Genomic DNA, 21,270 nt, shown 5'->3' with positions numbered 1-21,270 from the left:
AATAGCTCTTTGGTCCACAATGGAGCAAAACAGGTCACCCCTTCAAATAACAAAGCTGATTTGTCCCATAAGTTTTGCTGTGGGCGGCCGTGATACATTACACAGTCTCTCAGCAACAGATGAGTGGTTCTATTGATCAGCCCTGTCAAACTGTATAACCCCATGTGTGGACCCTGCAATATTGTAGCTGTAGCTTATCCGTTTGTTTCAGAATCCAGTTAAAAAATGTCTTCTGATGTAGTTATTACGCGTTGACGGGCAAACTGACCTGTTTCCTGCTCAGAAATGTGCCTTACAGGTGAAAACGAGCTCAATCCAAGTTTCTGTTCCACTTCATCTTTGCCCCGTCTACGAAAGGCCAAGCTCCAATGTTGTTTCAGGTCTTTTAATGTGTTGTAATACAGTAAAACCCATTTAAATTGCTCCATATCATATTGTTTTCCAAAGAGTGGTTTTAATGGTAGAAATGCTGTAATGCTTTCCCGGCTTAAATGGGTTAATGTGCACTGTCCCTATCCAAAAATAAAGCATTATTATTATTACTACTAAATTGCTGATGTTTGACAAATACTGTTTACCATGTTCACATTGTTATCCAACATTTGCTGACTAGCACTAAAAGTGCAGCTGAGGCAGGTGGGGGATGTCATCGGTTTGCAGGTTTTTGGTCATAAATATTGGAAATTCAAATAAGATCTGATGAAAAGTAAGGGACTGTTGAAGTTATTACAGTGTCTCCTGTGAGGACTATGAATATCTGTACCAATTGTCATCTCGATCCATTAGTTGTCATTTCACTCAAAACCATAAATAGCACAAGAGGAGGGGGTCATTAGTATACATAATCAATGAACCATGAGTGGCCATAAACAGTTGTGTGCTAATCCATTTCTGGATTTTGAAATATTTCACATAATAACTGAGAACATTAACATGCTGCAGGCAATGCATGTAAATTCAGGGAATCAGGCATTACAGTTATTACAATTCATCCTCTGGGCACAATGGATGTTGGTTCAAAATGTCATAACAGCAAATCCAGAAATATGCACCATATTTTAGTCTGGACCTAAGTGGTGGATCACAAAAACAATGCAGTAGTTGTAATATAGCAACTAATGGGAAATTCCCTTATTACTCTAAGACACATACCAGCTAACGGCAATGTCACGGATTTAAGTCCAACCTGGGTCCCATTTCTCTTTTACTGTCCTCATTATTCCTGTTGGCCTCTCTACTGTGTACTTTCAAATAAAACCAAATGGCAAAAAAATAAATAAATCTAACAAAGAACCACTTTTTGTTGTGCTGTTCTTTGGGGAGAAATCTTGTGATCCTACGCTGTATCTAAAGCCTTTCTGCACCATTTCCCCTCAATTTGGAGCAAATTTACTGCACAGCTTACTATAGAGTGGAGATTCGCTATCTGTCAAAAGAGGCTTTTCACGAGTGGCCATTCAGCTTGTTTTTAAGCTCTTAAGTGTGCTAATGAGCGTGGTGTCAGCTGTACATGCTGTAAAACATGTTAACGGAAAGTTTGTTTTGTACTAATTTAAGCTTTCTTTTGTGTTGTTTCCTCCGAAGAAGAACCTGACACTGACGCCCCAGGAGTGCACAGACAACCAGGCAGGGCCCCTACACAAGAAAAAGGCTGCCAGGGTCCCCAACGGCCTGAGTCTGGAGTCCTGCAGGAACAATCACCACCGCCAACAGCCTTCAGACCAGGAGAACAACCCCCGTCTGGCACACACACAAGGCAAGAGGAAGAAGAAACACCTGAACAAGAAACACACAATGGTGAGTTTAAGATATTTCAGTTACGCCGTATTGATACGAGGACTACATTTTCGTGTTGTAATGTGATACATATGGATGCAAACTTCCCGTCAGTACATTTGACTAATGCTCAGAAAATGGAGAGGAAGTGAGAAGTGAATGTAATGAGTTTGGTCAGTTTAATATACGAGAGAAAGGATTTCTGCAGCAGAGTTTCAGCACAGCAGCTCGCCTTACCGCACTCGTTCATAATGCTGAGAAAAACACTTTGTGCTTCTATCATTTTGAAAAACTGTTGTCAACTCAGTGACTTCAAGTATTTTTAAAATAATGCTGCAGTTGTTTTTTTTCCTCTTGGCTCAGCAGTGGCTTTGTGCCGATGTGTGTTTTTATATCAAATCTGTAGTGAGGGCAGATGTAAAACAGCTAGATTCTTTAATGCGAGCTTCTGCAGGGGCGTTTGTGCACTCCATTGTTCAGCACACAGACCCCTGAGGTTGAATGGCTGGAGATGTTTTGCAAACAAAATATAGAAGCCAATTTTTTTAGGTAAAATGTGCATCCATAAATGTGAAGGTTTTGAGGCTTTTTATTCTCCATATGCTCCTGTTGCTTACACTTCTCCACAGTTTGTCAGAGCCTGCTCTTGATGTTCTTTAAACTGAAAACCAAAGCTACTTCATGTCTGTGCCCAGTCGTGAATGTCTATTCAAATCTATTACAACAAAATTGAATGGCCTAGTATTTTTTCCTGCTGCGGGGTCGTCATGGCTAAGCAGTTCAGCATGTATATTGCGTTGTATAACATTTCTGTAATGAGGTAGTAAAACGCGTCGTCTTTTGTTGCGGTTCAGTCTTCAGTGTCGCTGCCTGGTGAATGCAATGGCTGCACAGACATATTTCAGATGCAAATGCAACCATTGCTGACTTTCAGAAGCTGCGGGCAGACAGAGACCTCCGGAGGAGGGATGAAAAGAAAGAATTGGGGGTTGCAGTGCTTGTAAACAACAGGTGGTATTACCCCAAGCACATTACCGTTAAAAATAAAAGCAGCTGTAACCTCCTTTTGAACCTGCCTTCTTTGTTATTGTTTGCATAGCGGGTGATGCCGCTCAATCTGTCAATGCTTAACGACAGACTTATTTAGATAATTTATGAGTTTCATTTTTAAAGCTATTTGACCTGACGGTTCTGGTGTGTTTTTGTAGTTGATTTAACTATCGCAGTGCCCGTAGGAAGTATGTATTCGTGCCTTACATGCAGACCACTACAACATCTGCAACTCCATAAAACACTTACTTTTCATAAGGTACCACACCATCCAGCACATACACATTGAACATTGATATTCGCTGGAAACCTTGTAGCAGTAGTAGTGTGGAAATCCAGAGTGAATTGTGTTACTGACCAGGTGTAGGCCTATCACACAATGGGGCGGAGCTCCCCTAAAAGGCGTCCGATCAGAAATGTCCGCAACACGTCCTCCGTAAATAATGATATTTTGAAAAATTAATTCAAAAATCTTCAAAATCTAGGATGCACACCTTCATGCCATGCCCAAGCCACATACAAAATCTTAGGTCAATTTGACTAACGGTCAGCGAGATATGCCCTACACACACACACACACACACACAGAGAGAGAGAGAGAGAGACGTTTTTTTTTTTATAGATAGATAATAGTAGAAGTAGTAGAAATTATAGCAGTACATACAAAAAATGTAATCTTTAATAATGAATGTAATGGCATATATTAGTATGCAAAATACCCATACCCTGTGTCCACTCCATTTACATGCTCTCAAAGTGCCTCTCTTTCTGTTGCATTGTAAGCTGTAGTCAATTACAGAGTGTATTGTTATCAATACCTTGCTTCTTGCTTTTATAGATGTAACCCATACATTTTTTCTCCTGTTTTTTTCTCAATCAACTGCAACTGAAAAAACACAAGATAATGAACTGTAGCTTAAATAACCCTTAATATTATGTGAAATATAACGCCATCGGCAAGATGTCACAATGAGGCCAAAGATTTGTGTAGAGTATATCCATTTAGAAATCTCCTTTAAGAATCTCCTGTTGCAGCAACAAGTGAACACCTTGTCAGCGTTGACAGCTGCAGTGCTGCTTTCATGACAGACGTTGGTTCTGCTGTTGGCTTTTGGGATTGAGTCAGTCAGACATTTTTCACAAGGTTTGTCAAACTCCATGGAGAGGCTGTTTTTCTTACAACTCAGGGGAAAGGTGCAAACAGAGTACAAAGTATCAGGATCACATATATTTATATAAGTCTGACAGATTAAGTGTCAAGTTTGTGCAAAACCAATGATAAGTGATATAATGTTTGAATTGTACTTGGATGAATGAAGTAGAAATGGTCTACTGGAGTGAAGTATAGCATCCAGGGTATGTGGGTGTATATCAGTGTACTGCGTATGCCTGAACATATTTGTGTGTATAGCAAGGTGCCAAGGTCACTAATGAATATTTATGTTACACTGATGCAGTGGTGTATCTCTACCAGCGAGGACTATCTGTCACAGCACTACCTACTGTGTGTTTGTACACACACACACACCTGAGCTCAGGCTCTGAGGTCATGCTCTGCCATTTCTCTGGCAGAGGGTCGGTCTTCTTGAGCTGCATATTCAAGGACAGGACATGTTTGTGTGGGTCGCTGCAGGACAAGTTTACATCAGGGAAAACAAAGACACAGGTTACCAGACACAACATTTCCTTAAATATACTGTACACTGTTGACTCCACAGTGGTTTGTAGGAGCAGGAGTGTATTCTCATTTCTTTATTTATGTTCCATCTTTGCCCTGTTGGTCCCAGGTTTATAGGTAGCACAGAGCTTATTGTAGCACAGAAACTCATTTGATTACATGACTTTATTTTATGTCCCTTAACTCTATGGAGTCTTGGGCTATTTTGTCCATTTTTGAATCCTTTTGATGTTTTTTCGTGTCTTTGTAAGTCATTTTGTGTCTTTTTTGGTAATTTAGTGTAATTTAGTGTCTTTTTGTGGGGTTTTTTGGTCATTTTGTCTTTGCATTTTGTCTTTTTTTGGTCATTTTGTGTCTTTTTGGTCATTTTGTGTCTTATTTTAGTCATTTTGTGTCTTTTTTTTGGTCATTTTGTGTCTTTTTTTAGTCATTTTTTGTCTTTTTTTAGTCATTTTTTGTCTTTTTTTTAGTCATTTTTTGTCTTTTTGTAGTCATTTTGTGTCTTTTTTTGGTCATTTTGTGTCTTGTTCTTGCTCAATAAAGAATTTTAAATGTTGCAAATGTGAACAAAGGTTGCAAATATAACATATAAGAGGGTTACACCCAGTTCTATCATTTTATACTAAATCTATTTGAGCTTGTCTCCAGTTTTACTTGGTATATCATCATCAAACTGAAACTGGCCTCATGGAGTTTACAGCCAGAACTTTAGAGGGAAATTCACAGTAGGGCTCCACGCTGCTTTGTTTTCTAGTCTGGATGTGATGAAGAAGTCATGACTTGATTTGACACTTTTGGAGTCTCCAGAGAGTTAAAATGTCTGCCCTTGACTATACTGACGTGTATCTGTGTCACTAGAGAGTATTCACACTCCTCTCCTGAAGGATGTCTTTGCACTTGAATACAATCTGAGATCCAGACGTACAACGGGCATTTTAGATTAGGTAAAAGAAACCTGACACCTCCAGCACAGAGCAGACTTACAATGTAACGTCGTATCAGATATTATTGTATATTTCACAACCACTAACGCTGTCAGCCACTGCCAGTTACAAACTGACAAATAATATTAACAAGCTAAATGATGCTAACTACACTTAACATTCTCAAATGTCTGCTAATTGCTGATTTTGGTGCACAACAGACTCCTCATCTGAGTCTAGAGGCTCACAGATGTTTTTTCTCTAATGTAAAAAAATAGACCAGCCTCTGACACCACCAGTGTAGTCTGCAGTGGCAGACTTGTACATGAGCATCACTGGTGGGCGGACTGGAGGCCAGATCCAAAATTACTCAGTGAGAGAGAAAGAGTTGATGTGTTTCAAGCATATTTAATGCTTTTTCTTTCTTTTTTTCTTCTTTTTTGCGATAAAACCATGCTAATTATAATATTAATCATAACAGAGTATTTTTACATACTTTAAAATGCGTTAAAATGGGAATTTAAATTTGGTAGGTCTTTGGCTTCTACTGGTTTTCTCTGTCAGACATTTTAAATTTGAGATAACCTCTATTAATGGTACACCAAGGCAAGCTCATACCCTTCTGCTATATGTTTGTGTCATGGATGACCCTGGTGAAGGCCTTAAATAACAACGTGTTGGTCTAACAATAAAATTGTTCTGCTGCAAGTGTTGTAGCTGCTTTAAAATGCTCCTGATTTTAACAAGTCAGTTGACAGACAGTAGTAGTTATGTGAATGTAGGTCTGTCACGATAATCAATATATCGACTTATTGTTTGACATATAAAAATGGACACGATAGTTTTTGTGGACTCGATAATTGTTGTTTACATAAGCCATCAACATTTTCGCCACTCACGCTGCTTCTGTCCCTCTCCTGTCAGTCAACCTGCTCTCTCTCTCACACACACACACACACAGTCTGGACGCCAGCCAGCTGAAGCATAGTGAGTGTGTTACTCGAAGTTAAGCTCACTAACTGAGCACAGTGTCTCCCGCTTATTGTAAACAAACCAGCATCACTAACTGTGCACAAAGTGTCCGGTGCTTGCTGTAAACAAACGGAGCTTGCTAAGTAAACACATGCTGCTGAAGCACATACACACTGTACTGCTACAGAGCTAACTGTTAGCCTGTTAGCACTGTGCTACTGTGCAGCACTGACTGCCCTGCCTCTTAAAGGAGCCACGCGTGCTATTTCAGTCATACTGCAAATGTTTGACAGGCAGTGGGAATTGTCAAAAAAAATCTCAGAAACAGCCTTTTATATATTATCTATAATATATGATAATTTAATATTTATCTCAGTGCAATTTCTGTTAACAGAGCCCGAGAGTCTATTTTATTTGTTTTGAGTGTAGTTTTATTCATCAAGGATGTTTTAATATTTATTATCCATATTTCAATTCCAATGTTTGATATTCTTGAGATTTAAAAAATAATTGCTGTGGAAAAGGATGTACTCCACAATACTATCATTTATCGTCATAGTTTCTGGGAAAATATATCGTTCTAAAAAATGTGACAGGCCTATGTGAATGCAGCATACAGTTGTCTTTGCGGCAGACCTCTGTTGTGAGGGTTCACCACTGCTGCCTGTTCGTCATGTCTGCTCCTCTACTGGCTAATGGACAGATGGTGCTACCTGCCAGTTTCAAGGTTGTCTTATACTGATGTGATGACTGTGTGCAGCACAGAAATGACTGCCTGGAGCCATGTATATGTGAGATCGTGCAGTAATAAATCTCATCTGCACCTTGAGTTCAAATGTGTCTTGTGTTGTTGGCTTCACTGTGTGTTTTGGATACTTTGGCAGGTGGCTGTGGTTGGCTGTGGTTGTGTGTTTCGGTCATGAGTGGTGTTTAGGCTTTTGGCAGAGCAGCCCAACCCTGAACACACACACACACACACACACACACACACACACACGCTAGCACATGCATTCACACACATGACAAATCAAACACGCAAACACATTCACACACATGAAAACTCACACACGCAAACACATTCACCACATTCTCACCCACTATCTTTCTCACCTCACACACACACACACACACACACACACACACACACACACACACATCGCAGGTGGCTGTGACATGATGAGAACAGCAGCGATGGGTTAAATGCAAGGCATATTGGCTTAGAGAGCTCTCATTGGTGGCTGAATTACTATGGCTCCCTTTAATCTCGGTAATTATCAACAATGATTTTAATGATTATGATGATTATGATAACCTAATGTGTTTGGCTGTGAGAGGAGCTAAAGCCCAGGCTGTTACACCGTCACCATTCGCGATAATGAAAAATAGTTTTTTGTTCCCTGCAAGATGCAGATAGACCTATCAACCTTGGTGCTCAATGACACCCTAATCTGTCACGCTTTATGACATATGCATAATTGAAAAGATCATCATCTGTACCCTGTGCCACCCCTTTTTGTCCTCTCTGCAGAGAAACAAGCCGCAGAGTTACACAGAACTATTATCTTTTCTTCGGCTTCACTATAAATAAATGTTAAGGTATTGTCCTCCCACAAGGTTGCATTTTAAATGTCAGAGGTTCGTCTCAAGGTTTAATTCTCCATTTAGAAATGTTACAGTCTGCTGAGAGAGAGAGAGTGTCTGTTATCGGGACTTTTTTATGCTCTGACTTAAAAACAGAATGAGCGAGGAGGAGAGAAAGAGAGAGAATTTACTGTTGAATAAAGCAAGAGGTGTGTTTTTTTCCCCCCACTTTATTTTTTGTTCCTCTTCCAGCCGAGCTCGCAGATTGCAGCAAATGTTTTCGATCTCTGGCACTGACCCAATGTACTGAACTATGAGATATTGTAAGCTCAAGGGGGAAAATAGAGAAATGTTTATAAGCGCCTCTGACATATCGCCTCAGAGTGAAAAAAGAGCCCAGATAGAGGAAGCTCCAGCAGAGATGGATGAGAGGAGAGCAGTAAGCCACCCGTTATATACCTGTCTAGCTCTTCTCTGCTTTTATCATATTGCACGGAGCTTTTTTCACAGGTACGTATTTGTTTAATTATCACTTGTGTCACAATGAATTACTGATCCAGAGTTTGAGAATTTGATCTTAGGCTACTTTTTCTATAATGGAGCTCTAAAAAACTTGCTTTCTGAAGTGAGTCAGCTCACTCAGGCTCTGTGTCTGTGTGTGTCTGAACATAGGCTAAAATCATATAAATAAACACATTTATTTAATTTGATAGTGATTCCATCTAAAGGTTCTCTCCTTGGCTGTGTGATTATAACAGTGTCTGAAAAGAGAAGGCATTCAATACTGTATGTGTGTGGGTTTATTAGAGGTGGGGGATATAATCGATGTAGTATAGTGTCACGATACTTTGCATGGAAATATTATATCTATTCATGGCTGGCCAGTATCGATATTTATCATTCCAAGGCTCACTTTTAAGAATATACTGGAGATACAGGTATAATATGAAACTACAAGGAATCTAAGGAATCCATAGGCACCATGTGTGTCAGGATATTGTATCGGGAAATTGTCGAAATAACGCAAAGTTAGGCTTTCTTTATGTTTCATTCAAAACAATTCAATACAGTGACGATTAAAGTTGAGGAACGTTTGATAAAAATGCTGCAGTTGTAGTTCAGTTCAGTTTGACTGAATACTTTGTTGGTCAGTCTGTGGGTTTGACTCTCATCGTGGAGAAATATAAAGACTGAAGTGAGATGAACAGACTGAGAATTTTCTCGACAAAACAATTCTTGATTGAGTTTAATTTTGTGCACTGGAAAAAAGGAATGTCTAAAAACAAGATAAAAGCACTAAATCTGAGGGAAATGATCTTGCTGCATCGACAGATAATTTCACTTGACAAGAGTTCTTGAATTAAGATTGTTAAATCTAGAAATAAGCATGATCAAGACTTAAACAACAAGATAAATTATCTAACACTTCTAAATATAAGGTTTTTTAATCTTGTTAAGAAACAAATCATTTGCAATGTGGACACAAAATGCAGTTAAACAGTTAAATCGCGATATATTGTATCACAATTCTCACCATATCACAAAATGCTTAAATTTGCAATAATATCATATTGTGACTCAGATATCAGGATAAAATCTTATCGTGGGGCCTCTGGTAATTCACACCTCTAGGGTTTATTTATGCATGTGATGTCGTACGGCTAACTGAAAGCAAACGGTTACAATTCGGTCACATTTGGGATTATAACAGTGTATGCAATCCTGTTTCATGTATTTATTTCATCAGACTGAGATTTTAAGCTGTTTTCAGGAGGAAGACATACACCCGCTCCTCTAAAAAAACATCAACAAACCTGGAAGGAAAAAGATTTTGAGTCTGTTTGCTTGTTTGTTTATTCATGTGTCCCAAGTGATATCTCACAGTAGATTTTGACAACTTGAGGAAATGTTACATTCCACCATTTAAATATCACAGTGTCTGGGCCAGTGGTGCTGCTACATGTACAGATCCCCTGCTTCTATCATATCTCAGACTGGCAGGATACATGTTTTGTAGTCCTGGTGTGTGTGTTTATGTGAGTGCATGTGTGTGTGTGGTGGGGGGTGTTGTTCCGTTCTGGTAAAGCACTGTTCAGCTCACTGATGTTAGATTGGTGGCCTGTGGTGTGTGTGCAGCTTTGTACAGTAGCTCTGGTGAACAGAGGGGCGTGCTGTGAGGCCCATCTGCTCCCTGGCACTGGGGGAGTGGGGAGACGAGGAGCGGGGACCTCCCCTCTCTGATCCCCCACATCTCCGTCCAGACACCTGCCTGTCTGTCTGTCTGCTTGTCCGTCTGGCTGTCTGTTTTTATTTCTGTGTCTGTTTCTCAGAAGACGCAAACATTTATATTGGACTGTAACTCAATTTTTTTTATTTTTTTTTTATTTTGTTAATTTTTTTTTGAAACACATGTACATACAAGACGTACAAGTAAACAAGGGTACCAAGGATAATCATAAAAAAATAAATAATAAAAAGATGTGGGAAGAGCAAGTTGAGGAACCAGGCCCACAACAACTCACGCACGTCCATCTACACCCGCCCCGATGGAGCGGGTCCAGACAGACCCGCGTAACAAACCTGCATCCCCAAATCGCCCCCATAAAGAAAAAGACAAACATAAAAAGTAGGGCCGGGACTCGATTAAAAAAATTAACCTAATTAATTATAGGCTTTGTAACTAATTAATCGAAATTAATCGCATATAAATATTTGACCTGAGAACAGTGAGAAGTAATTTTTTTCACATGGATTTTTAGTATACCATTGAATAATGACTGAATACATAAGCTTAAGCAACACAAATATTGTTTATTTCTGTTCAAGTCCAACAGACCAGTGCAATTTTTGCCATTAGGTGTAGCAATAGCATGTTTAGAAATATAGTACATTTCAGTTCAGTTCAGTTCCCAATTATATTGATTGGTGATAATGTTAAGACAAGTCCTTGCTCAGACAGCCTGGACTGTTACTCTTGAAAGAATAGCAGTTTGCCTTATATTCCTATGTGAAATGTAGCACTCACAGGGCTATATTAACATCATGATCTTGATTCAGGCATTTATGCAATCTCATTTTGATGTGACAACTGCCATGTTTGTATTAGCAGGGAGATCCTTTACATCCAAACAAACGCTCCCAGTTCCCCCGTAAGCTGCATCAACACATGACAAGCGTGTTACTCCACCTGCCAGGCTGTGCACAGAAAGAGAGGGGCAGAACATCAGTGTACTGTAAATAAATCTGTGTGACAGACAGAGGAGGAAAGTGACAACAAAAATGTGTCAGTGTCATAAAAAAAAACAGTTATGGTGAGAAAGAACAAGCGAAGGCATCCACCCTGTTCTGACGTTTTGCACAAAGTCTCCTGTGTGACACCAGATCAACAATGACCACAGTCAAAAACAAATTATTTGGCAAGTAAATATAAGGTATAATGTAAAATCAATATAATGATGATATGAAGGAAAACGTCATCAGAAAATCCCTGTCACCCGTCCATTCAAACGTCCGTACTAGCTTGATTCAAAGTTAGGGTTAGGGCATAAAAGTATCTATAGAGTCTTTACAGCTACGGAGCCACCATACAGGTACATCTCAATATATTAGAATATCATAGAAAAGTTTATTTATGTCAGTGGTTCAATTCAAAAAGTGGAAATAACACATTATATAGATCCATTACACACAGAATGAAACATTTCATGTCTTAATTTATTTAATTTCTTCTAATTATAATGATTATGTCTTACATTTAATGAAAAAGACCTAAAATTCAGTGTCTCAAAAAATGTTATTATTACAAAAGACCAATTTTAAAAAGTATGTTTAATATGGAATTGCTGTCCTCTGAAAAGTATGTCCATCGATATGATACTATGATATAATACTTGGTTGGGGCTATTTGACTTGAACTACTGGAAATGGACTTTTCCATCATATTCTAATGCAGGTATGGGCAACTGGAGGCCCGGGGGCCGCATATGGCCCGTACCCTCACTTGAAGTGGCCCTCAGTACAACTACATGGATTTGCGCATGAAATCCTAAAAGTGCAGTGTAAAAATGCACAAAATTACTTCTTGCAATTAATGTTGGTCTGCTGTTCTTGCACTGAAAAAAAAGAAATCACAGCAAGTGGTTATTTTTTATTTACTTCAAACCTTTTGTATTCCTATTTATACTGTTGTACATGCATTTGAGCATGAAATATGTTAAGTTACTGCACTGTAAACATATTTAAAATTGCAGTTTCATCATATCTGGTTAAGTGTACGGTCCTATATGTGGCCCTGTGGTAGTGTCCATGAAAAATTGTGGCCCCCTCCAGCATTTAAGTTGCCCATCCGTGTTCTAATGTATTGAGATGCACCTGTAGCTCATCATGACTCCATGCAGAGCTGACATGCAACTCCTCCTAGATTGGTCTGAAATACCTCCCTGTTTACTATAAAGTCCTGTGTGTTCACCATATGCCGTTTAATCTGAGTGCCTCAATTACATTTTTTACTTCTGTTTAATACACTTTTAGCACCAACGTGTTCACAAGTAGTGTAATGGTGTCCACTCTAACATTACTGTTGCTGGTTCTTGGAACTGAGAATGTCTTTTCTGAGCCTTTTCTGAGTGTTTCTCTGGGATTAAGCAGTATTACCTTTTCACACACATACGCTAATGCCTCCAAGTCTCACAAGTGTTTGTAGTTTCAACAGTCCTGCATTACAAAAGCCATACAAAGCCATGCGAACACATGTAATATGGCGGTTGTGTGAGTAATGCTGCTGGATGTCAGCTGTGTAGGACTGACATGGGATCAGTTCTTTCATTGAAAAGATAAAGTAAAAGGCTGTCGCTACTTCACAGCTGTCCCCATTTGTCAGCCACACTTGTAAAAAGGAGCGGTGGTCTTTGGTCTTCGTCCCAGCGGTGAGGAGTAATTGCTGTGGAGCCTGCTGAGCGTGTCTAGCCCCAGGGTTTCAGGAGGCTTCCTTGAGGAGCTCTAACCAGGTCAGCCAGTCAACCGGAGGGCTCTGGTCTCTGGCCTCTGGCTTCCTGAATCATCTCACTGGGAAGATCCTCAGTCCACCTGCCCTGATGGAAAAGCCCTGCCTAAGGCCTGCCAGAGGCTGTATTAACATTCAGCATGAGTCTCTTACCTAGACTCAACTCCTGTTTCAACCTGCTGGTGGCCACATGTAATGAGATCAAGCTAAAAGCACTAATGGCAGATCTCCCGGTCTGGTTATGTGTGTGTGTGTGTGTGTGTGTGTGTGTGTGTGTGCGTGTGTGTGTGTGTGTAAATATTTGGACTGAAGCCCTGATTTTGTCAGGACGGGGGCAAGCTTACATGCTTTTCAATCTGCAGTGAAACTGTAATATAATGTTCAGCTCTTACAGCTTCGTGGGTCACCCTTAATAAGCTTATCCACTAAGCCAATAAGAGATTGGAAGAAAAGCAATGTCCTGATTGTCAGATAAGATGCTAAATCCATTCTTGTGGGGGTCTCGGTTGTGGGGATGATAATTGTTGCTGTCACAGTGGCGGTTTATAGCACTGGATCTAATCAAATCCAATCATGACGGCTTGTTTTGTGGTCTTTGTGTCTTTGTGACACACATGAAGACAATCTGTAAACATTTTAATGCAGCTCGGGGCTTGACGAGGCTGCGTGTAATCTGTGTGTTTTTACAGCACTATATGCTGTATTCATGGTAAAGCAGTTAAAGTGTGTGGAACAGGGCATGATGTTACAATGGGAACATGCCTGTGTCAGATTCACTGCTGACCCACACCTTTGTATAGCTTCTAGGGTTGTCACGATACTAAAATTTTCAACTCGATACCGATACTCAGGAAAATATTCGATTGTCGATACCATTTTCGATACCACAAGGATAAAAACAAAGACCCCAAAATGTAACAGAATACATAATTATTATAAAATATTTTTGTTAACAAGAAATATGCAACATGTAAAAATGAACAGAACCACAGGTTAAATATTTATAATAAAAACAGTTTTGCAAAAAGAAACTGCAACTATGATAACAAGCTTCAGGTCTGAGGTAGTGCAGAAAGTAAATAAATACAATAGACAATAAGGCATCATATTTTCATTGTTGGTCAAACAGACGATAGAGTCGGCTGTGTGTGTTGCTGTTTGGTTGCAGGTCGACTTTTCTCTGCTTCATTCTGGGACTTCAATAGAGAAAATAACACTTTTCAGTCACCAACAGTTATGTAAACTTATTAACTCTATGCTTATGTATAATGACACTGTGTCAATTAAGGTAATATGGGCATACTACGTGCCTGATTTATTTATTTACGTTGTTTATAACCGTTATCGTGACGTCAGCCTTTATTTGCTAGCTGCGGCTAATGGCTAATAATACCACGGCCAAGTATCGATACTTTGGAAAATGAGTATCGTATCCGGGTACAACATTTTAGTATCAATACTTTTTGACAACCCTACTAGCTTCACCATGCACTTTTGCTTTAATGTTTGTTAGCGAAGCCGCTGGTAATTCGTTTTAGCATTAATTGGAGCGTTAACTGGTATGTTAGTTTGGCTAGCAAAAAAACAAAAACAAAATGTATCTTTCTTACCTCAGAAAACTGAGCAGCGACTCCTTGGAGTGTCTGTTAGTCCAACCAAACGCTGAACAAGACATTTTTACTGAACAAAACGTTCAAATAAACTGTCATTTAGTGAAAATACAGTGAAAGGGTCAAAGTTATGAGACAAAATCGGTAAACTTCCTCTTTTCTATCGTTACAACGTTATATATAACTTTATTGACACGTTGCCATGGATACGCATTGCTCTGCTTCTCTCCTGATGACGGCTCGCCTTGTTAGTGACCTGTCAATCAAAGGTAGCCCCGCCCCAAATCATATGATTCTTTATTTTCTATTTTCTTCTAAATGGGGCCATTATTAGAACTATTGACATCAAATTGTCTTGAAGATGATTTTTTACTAGCGATTGAGACCATAGTGTTGTCCTGAAAAAAATTTCTGAGGTAATAAATCAAGTGAGAAGTTTTCAAATCTTGCACTGAAACGAATGGGCAGATTTTTTTTGCAGCCAAACATAGCGCCCCCTGCTGGAATTTTCAGTAGATTGCAGGCTTTAGGCACTTCCTGGTTTGCCTCCATGCTCAGACACGGAGATTGCCGCCTGGATGCAAGTGCTGCTAAAGATGCATGAACCTCTGACAAGATGCTGCTGAGGTTCCTCTAAGTTATAACACAATCATTTTCTCTCTGTAGCAGCCGCTCCCCTTCGCTGGAGGCCCTGTGACAGCACAGTCACACCCCCGCAACTCTTAACTACATACATCCAGCCGGCCTGTCTGCATCTCCTACTGATGACTTGTGTGTTTACCATGTCCCCTCCGCCAACCGCCTGTCTTTAGCACAAGCCCCTGATGCTGTTTGACAAGTCTAGGCCAACATGTCTTTGAAAACAGTTTAATGTTTTTTTTTTTTCACTCTCTCCCTGCTTGCCCCGCATTGAGAAAGCTTTTCTTTTGAAGTGTCACTTTTCTCTAAGGGAGTACAGGCAGGAGGAGGGCGGGGGGTTGGACTACTCGCTCGTATGACTGTTAAGCAGTCATTTCACTGCACTCTGGCGATGGAAACTCTCTAGCTGCTGCAGGGAGACCGAGCAGTGGAATGAAAGACAGACAGCATCTGCTCTCACTAGTCACTGCCCAACCTGACGCTGGCTCTCACTCTTGACAACCCTGGCCGTCAATTTGTGAAAAATTAAGTGGCTGCACTTTAAAACCAAAGCGTCGGCCCGCCTAAAGCCCAGGCCCATCTCAGCTGTCAGTCAGAGCTGGGCAGTGGGCCGGAGGTGTTTGAAGAAGCTTTTATCACGGCTGTCCAGCCCCTGTTACAGACGGACCGCTCCGCCGCAGCATTCAGGCCTCCGTCTAATCCAATCTGCTACCGTTTACAACACACAGGCCCACAGATGAACGCTCAAGATAGTTCAAGTCCATCTGGATTTGGAAATTGTTTTTTTTTTCCTTTCGCTCCCTCTCACCAGAGGTAACATAACAGTGTGGCTTTGTGTAACTCTTCTCACACTCGGTCTCGCTTTTTTTCCCACTGTGTGAATGAAAACTGTTCCTGTGTGTGTGCATGTGTAGACAACACCTCTGTCTAAACTGCTTCAACTACATAACACTGCAAAAAACTGGGTGTCTAAGAACAAGATAAAAAAAACACTAAATCTGAGGGAAATGATCTCGCTGCATGGACAGATAATTTCACTTGACAAGATTTCTTGAATTAAGATTGTTATATCTAGAAATAATGATAATAATAATACATTTTATTTCTAATGCAAGGATAAAGAAAGGAAAAAACAGCTAAAACAGAAGAAAAAGTATGCATACATACATACACACACACATACATACACACACACACACATACACACACACACACACATACATACATACATACATACATACATACATAACCTAAAAAACATCTAGATGGGAGGAACCAAAGGTTTTGCTAAAAAGGAAAGTTTTTAGTCCTTTTTTAAAAGTGTATATGGACTGTGGTGCCCTCAGTTCTGGGTATGTGGAGGCGGTTCAAATAAGCATGTTGAACGCCTAAAATAAGAAATTAACTCTTAACACAAGATGCATTATCTAACACTATTAAATCTAAGTTTTTTTTATCTTGGTAAGAGCCAAATCATTTGCAGTGCAACCAGTCTGGCTAATGTTCTGGATCCTGGAAGGATTCTAATGACATTTAGTGTCTTATCCAGGATTTTGGCAATACCATGACTTTTTATCTACAGGATACCGTGACTGAAAAGCTACTGGTAGATAATCATGTCATGTAGAAGATTAATCATGAAGCTGTTGTTCACCCTGTGATCTTCCACACTGAGGCTAACATTTTCATTCGTACATCCAAATCTGAAAAGCGGATTACTGTGATATTTCCTGGATACTGTCAGAATACACATCCTCCAGTGCCAAACTCACATTATACACGTAATATCTCACATTCTAATAGGACAATAAGCATGACATAAGCATTTGTCGGGCAAATTCATGCTACCCTTTTAATTTTGATCCCTCCTGACACTACAGCTGGGTCATCTTTTCTCCTGGTATACAAGATAGAGACAGTGGGAGATAAAAAGGATAGAATACTACAAGGGCTGGGAAGTTAAATGAAGGAGCCTCCTCATCAACTCCGCCTGTTAGCAAATATTGATATGCTGATCTTGCTAAAAAAAAAACAAACAAACATGTAAATTCCATACTAAGGACACAGTATGTGTACTTAGGCTGCCCACTAATAAGTCGATAATTCAATGATCAGTCCAGAAGCCCTGAAGTCAAACCTAATCTTGCCAACTTAATTAATTTTTCGTTATCTGCATGATTGATCTTACACAAGCTTAATTGCTGAACTTTGACCAGGACATGTCGTGTGGAAATCTGATGTTTTCACAGCACAGATGATGATCAAAGACACTAAAACATTAGTGAAGGTAAGATATGAAAACTGTTATACTGTAAACATTTAGCATGTGCTGGAGTGCAGTTTAACTGGGCAGTGACAGTGAATAATGTGTTTAATGTAAATTGAAGAATATCTAATAATAATAATAATACATTTAATTTATATAGTGCTTTGACACTCAAAGACTCTTAACAGGCAATAGGGGTGGACAGGGATGGAAGAATTAGCCATCAACCCGTCCATACATATACATAAACATACATACAATAAAGCGGCAACCAAAAAGCGCCAGCGTCTTCTCACATCCAAAAAAAGAGATATAGCATAACATGAGGATACTCAATACAACATGAAAAACTCATGACAAACTATAAACCATTTTAATTTATAGAATCACATGGCCTTTTCTCTGGCACAACCATTCAAATATGTTATTTACTGGTGTGTATTGATAATAACAGCCTTGTCGTGCTGCTAATGCAGCTTTTTGCACACTTATTCAACAGGTTGGCCTTATTGGTTGATAAGTCCTTATATGAACATGTTTAAGCCATGCATGTAATTCACAACATAATGGACCACCTGGGACCGTTCAACTCCTGGTGAGGCTGGAATATTTAACTTATACATCGTGATATATATAGCCTAATAGCCTATAATATACAAATATTATTATAATGGAGAGATATTATTCAGTTCTTTACATTTAGTAAGAATTCTATTTAAAAAAAAAACACCACTGAGTGGTCCAAATTGATAAGTGCCGAGCCTGGCGTAGATATGATGCATCCCACATGCTGCAGAGGCAAGTGCTTTGTAAATATCAATTAGCTATATGTAAATATGTACTGTAGAAAAGTGTTCTTCATGTAGTTAATCACATGTGTGTATGTGGATTGTGGGTGCTCTGCTCCTCCTCCCTGTCTTGCCTTTGCTACACTTAGTGGCTCCCTGTAAAAGAGGAGGTCAGGGAGCAGGTGCTGGCTGTGAAAGTGGAGTATTTATGGGAGCACCACTAAAGGCTCGTGAAGTGAAATATTCTCATGTGGGGGCAACCCTGACCGTTAAAGTGTCTCCAGTTTAAGAAAAGGACATAGTGGGGGCTGGTATTTACCCAGTGTGTACCACACACAACCACTTAGTTCCAGCTGCAGACCCTCGCCCCCTCCCCTGCATGATTGGAGCTTTATTGAAAGAAATTCCATGAGTGTGTACATCTTGGGACTGAAATTGAAGGGTTAATTTGTGAAAACTTCAGTTTCAAAATCTCAGTTTTATTTTATTTTAAATATTTTGTTCAATTCAGGAATTAGTTTGAACTGCTGTCAGGTTGTTTTGATAAAATTTTCTCTCTCTCTTTTGATTTTCATAAATCATGTTTTTTTCATTGTTCACACCAATGAGAATCAAATCAAATCAAATCAAACCAAATAGCCTTTATTGTCATCACATAGGCAACTATACAACTGAATTGAAAGTGCCACTGCATAAGGTGCATAGTAATACAATCATAACACAAAACAACATGAGTAAAAACATTTAAAAATACAGAGCTAAACAAGGACAAAAACAAGAACAAGGACATGCGATGTAATAAATAAGTATAAAAAATCAATTAATTTGGGGATTGTTTATTTAAAATGGCTTTCATTTGTTTTTGCAAATGAACTCTTCATTTGAGAGGGGCGTCCTCTATGTTTTTAATTTGAACATGGTGTTCTATCACTTTTCCAAAATATCCTCCGTTATGTATTCTTGACTTTTGACAAGTACAAGTGTGGAGTGAAATAAACACTAGAAGTAAAAGCCAACCTGTGTTACCTATCCTCAGATAACAGACTCCCACTCACTCAGCACACGAGTCTCTGTGAAATCTGTTACTCCAGTACTAAAAGCACCTTAATCATCCTTAAACAGTGAATGTTAGAAGTGATTAAAGTCAGCAGAGGGTTCACAAAATAGTTTTATCCTACTTGGATCATATCCAGATATTACAAGTGGAAATTTAATAAGGAGTTTTTGGGTATGATACAGTAAAAGCAAACATAAAAGCATTTAGTGGGCTATTATTTTCCCTCATTTTTCCTGGAACCTTTTTAAAATTCAGTCTACTGGATTCTGCCCCAGTTTTGCTTTTAAGTAACTAATTTTGCTCAGCTGAATTTAGCTTGAGTTGACTAAAATGGGTTTTTAAATAGTAAAACACAATACCTAATTTCTAACCTAAAGTTATTTAAGCTCCCTTAAGCTTGATGTGCAGTAATTTATACATTTACCTTGCTGGGTAGAGGAAAAGGTGCAGGATTTGCATTTTTTTTTGACAAAAGGAAAGTGTCTGCTTAATTTTCAGTGAACAGATCAGTCTGATCCTAATCGCCACATTACCATTACTTGTATCCTTCAAGGTATATAGAGGGATAGTTGTTTGGCTGGTATATAGGATGACAAGATAATCTATATCCCTGCTGTGTGATTTAAAAACAGACAAGAAAAAAATGACCTCAAGGGCCCCAAAGAAAGCAAACTTATCAGTCATTTGATCAAACACTTAGTTTCGCTGTCATTCACCATACTGCAGAAAATGCACTGTATTGGAGTGAGCATATGGTATTTATTACTTAAAATGTTCTGTGACCTCCACTTAGTAATTGAGTTAAATGTAATTAAGTCCTGAAAATGTTTAGCAGTAACCTTCTCCTATTTTCATTCATTTTTATTTCCAGTAGAGTAATCATTACTTCTTTTATAAACCTGATTCACACATTTCTCCTCTGAACAAACACAGTTTAGCTCATTTTCCTTTCTTTTTTTTTAATAAATTCTAACCAAAACCACTTACATACATGACAAGTCCTATTTATGACTCCCAAAGTTGGAAGTAGGAGTTGATGATGAGTACTTGAAGTCAGCATAAGTAGCCCTTCATCATGCTGGAAATGAGCGCGAGGCTTTAATGACTATGGCAAGCGCTGGCTGCAGGGGGGGAGGAAGAATATCTGAAAGCTCATATTTGCATGTGTTGAGTCATTGCTGGAAAGTTCTTATCGCTTTTCATCAGATCCACATTCCCTGACGGGGTGAAAAGAAAATCAATTTCCCTCCATTCCCTTCCGCCTCATTTCCCTGCTTTTGATAACATAGTAGCCCGTATCCTCTTAGTAATTTGTCTATATAGGATTTTGGTTATTCCCAGTGAATTATCTGTGATTTTTGATTACTCTCAGTCCACTGGTGATGTAACTTAACTTGGCGCCATGAAATTGAGTGTAATAATGGAGGATAATGTTCACAGGATCTCTGCTATGCTGCTCCTGATAAGGGCACTGTCATAACTATTGTATAATTACTACATGCCATCTCCCAGCTAATTGTCTGTAATGTCATCCTCAGTTACCCTTTCATCTGACAACAGGTCATGCAGCAATGTAAAAACAGAAGCAGAGAATACACAGAACTACACGCTTCCAGACTACCATCGTATCTGTCTTTGTTTATTTTTAATAAGTGAAGGGTTTATCCTTTTGGCTTCTTATATAAACCAGGCGGCAACCTCCGGGTCTGAGCAGGGAGGCAAACCAGGAAGTGTATTAAGATGAATTCTACTGAAAATTCCAGCAGGGGGCGCTAAGTATGGCTGCAAAAACATTTCTGTCCATTCATTTCAATGCAAAATGAGAAAACTTCTCACTTGATTTATTACCTCAGAACATTTTTTTTAGTACAACACTATGGTCTCAATCACTAGAAAAAAATTTCAAGACATTTGATGTTAATAGTTCT

The 21,270-nt window shown here is 39.1% G+C and overlaps 1 protein-coding gene across 1 annotated transcript in view; it reads left to right on the top strand.

Annotated features, from left to right (window-relative positions):
* Positions 1-21,270, top strand: part of auts2a (activator of transcription and developmental regulator AUTS2 a) — a 402,217-nt gene that overhangs the window by 99,770 nt on the left and 281,177 nt on the right. Inside the window, 1 exon segment of the mRNA XM_059351017.1 lies at positions 1,585-1,797. Within this exon segment, the coding sequence (XP_059207000.1) occupies positions 1,585-1,797 (213 nt within the window).

Source organism: Centropristis striata, chromosome 15, assembly GCF_030273125.1.
Source record: "Centropristis striata isolate RG_2023a ecotype Rhode Island chromosome 15, C.striata_1.0, whole genome shotgun sequence".
Taxonomy (NCBI): Eukaryota; Metazoa; Chordata; class Actinopteri; order Perciformes; family Serranidae; genus Centropristis; species Centropristis striata.
The sequence above is the reverse complement of the archived record's forward strand: the minus strand, read 5'-3'. Positions and strand labels throughout refer to the sequence as shown.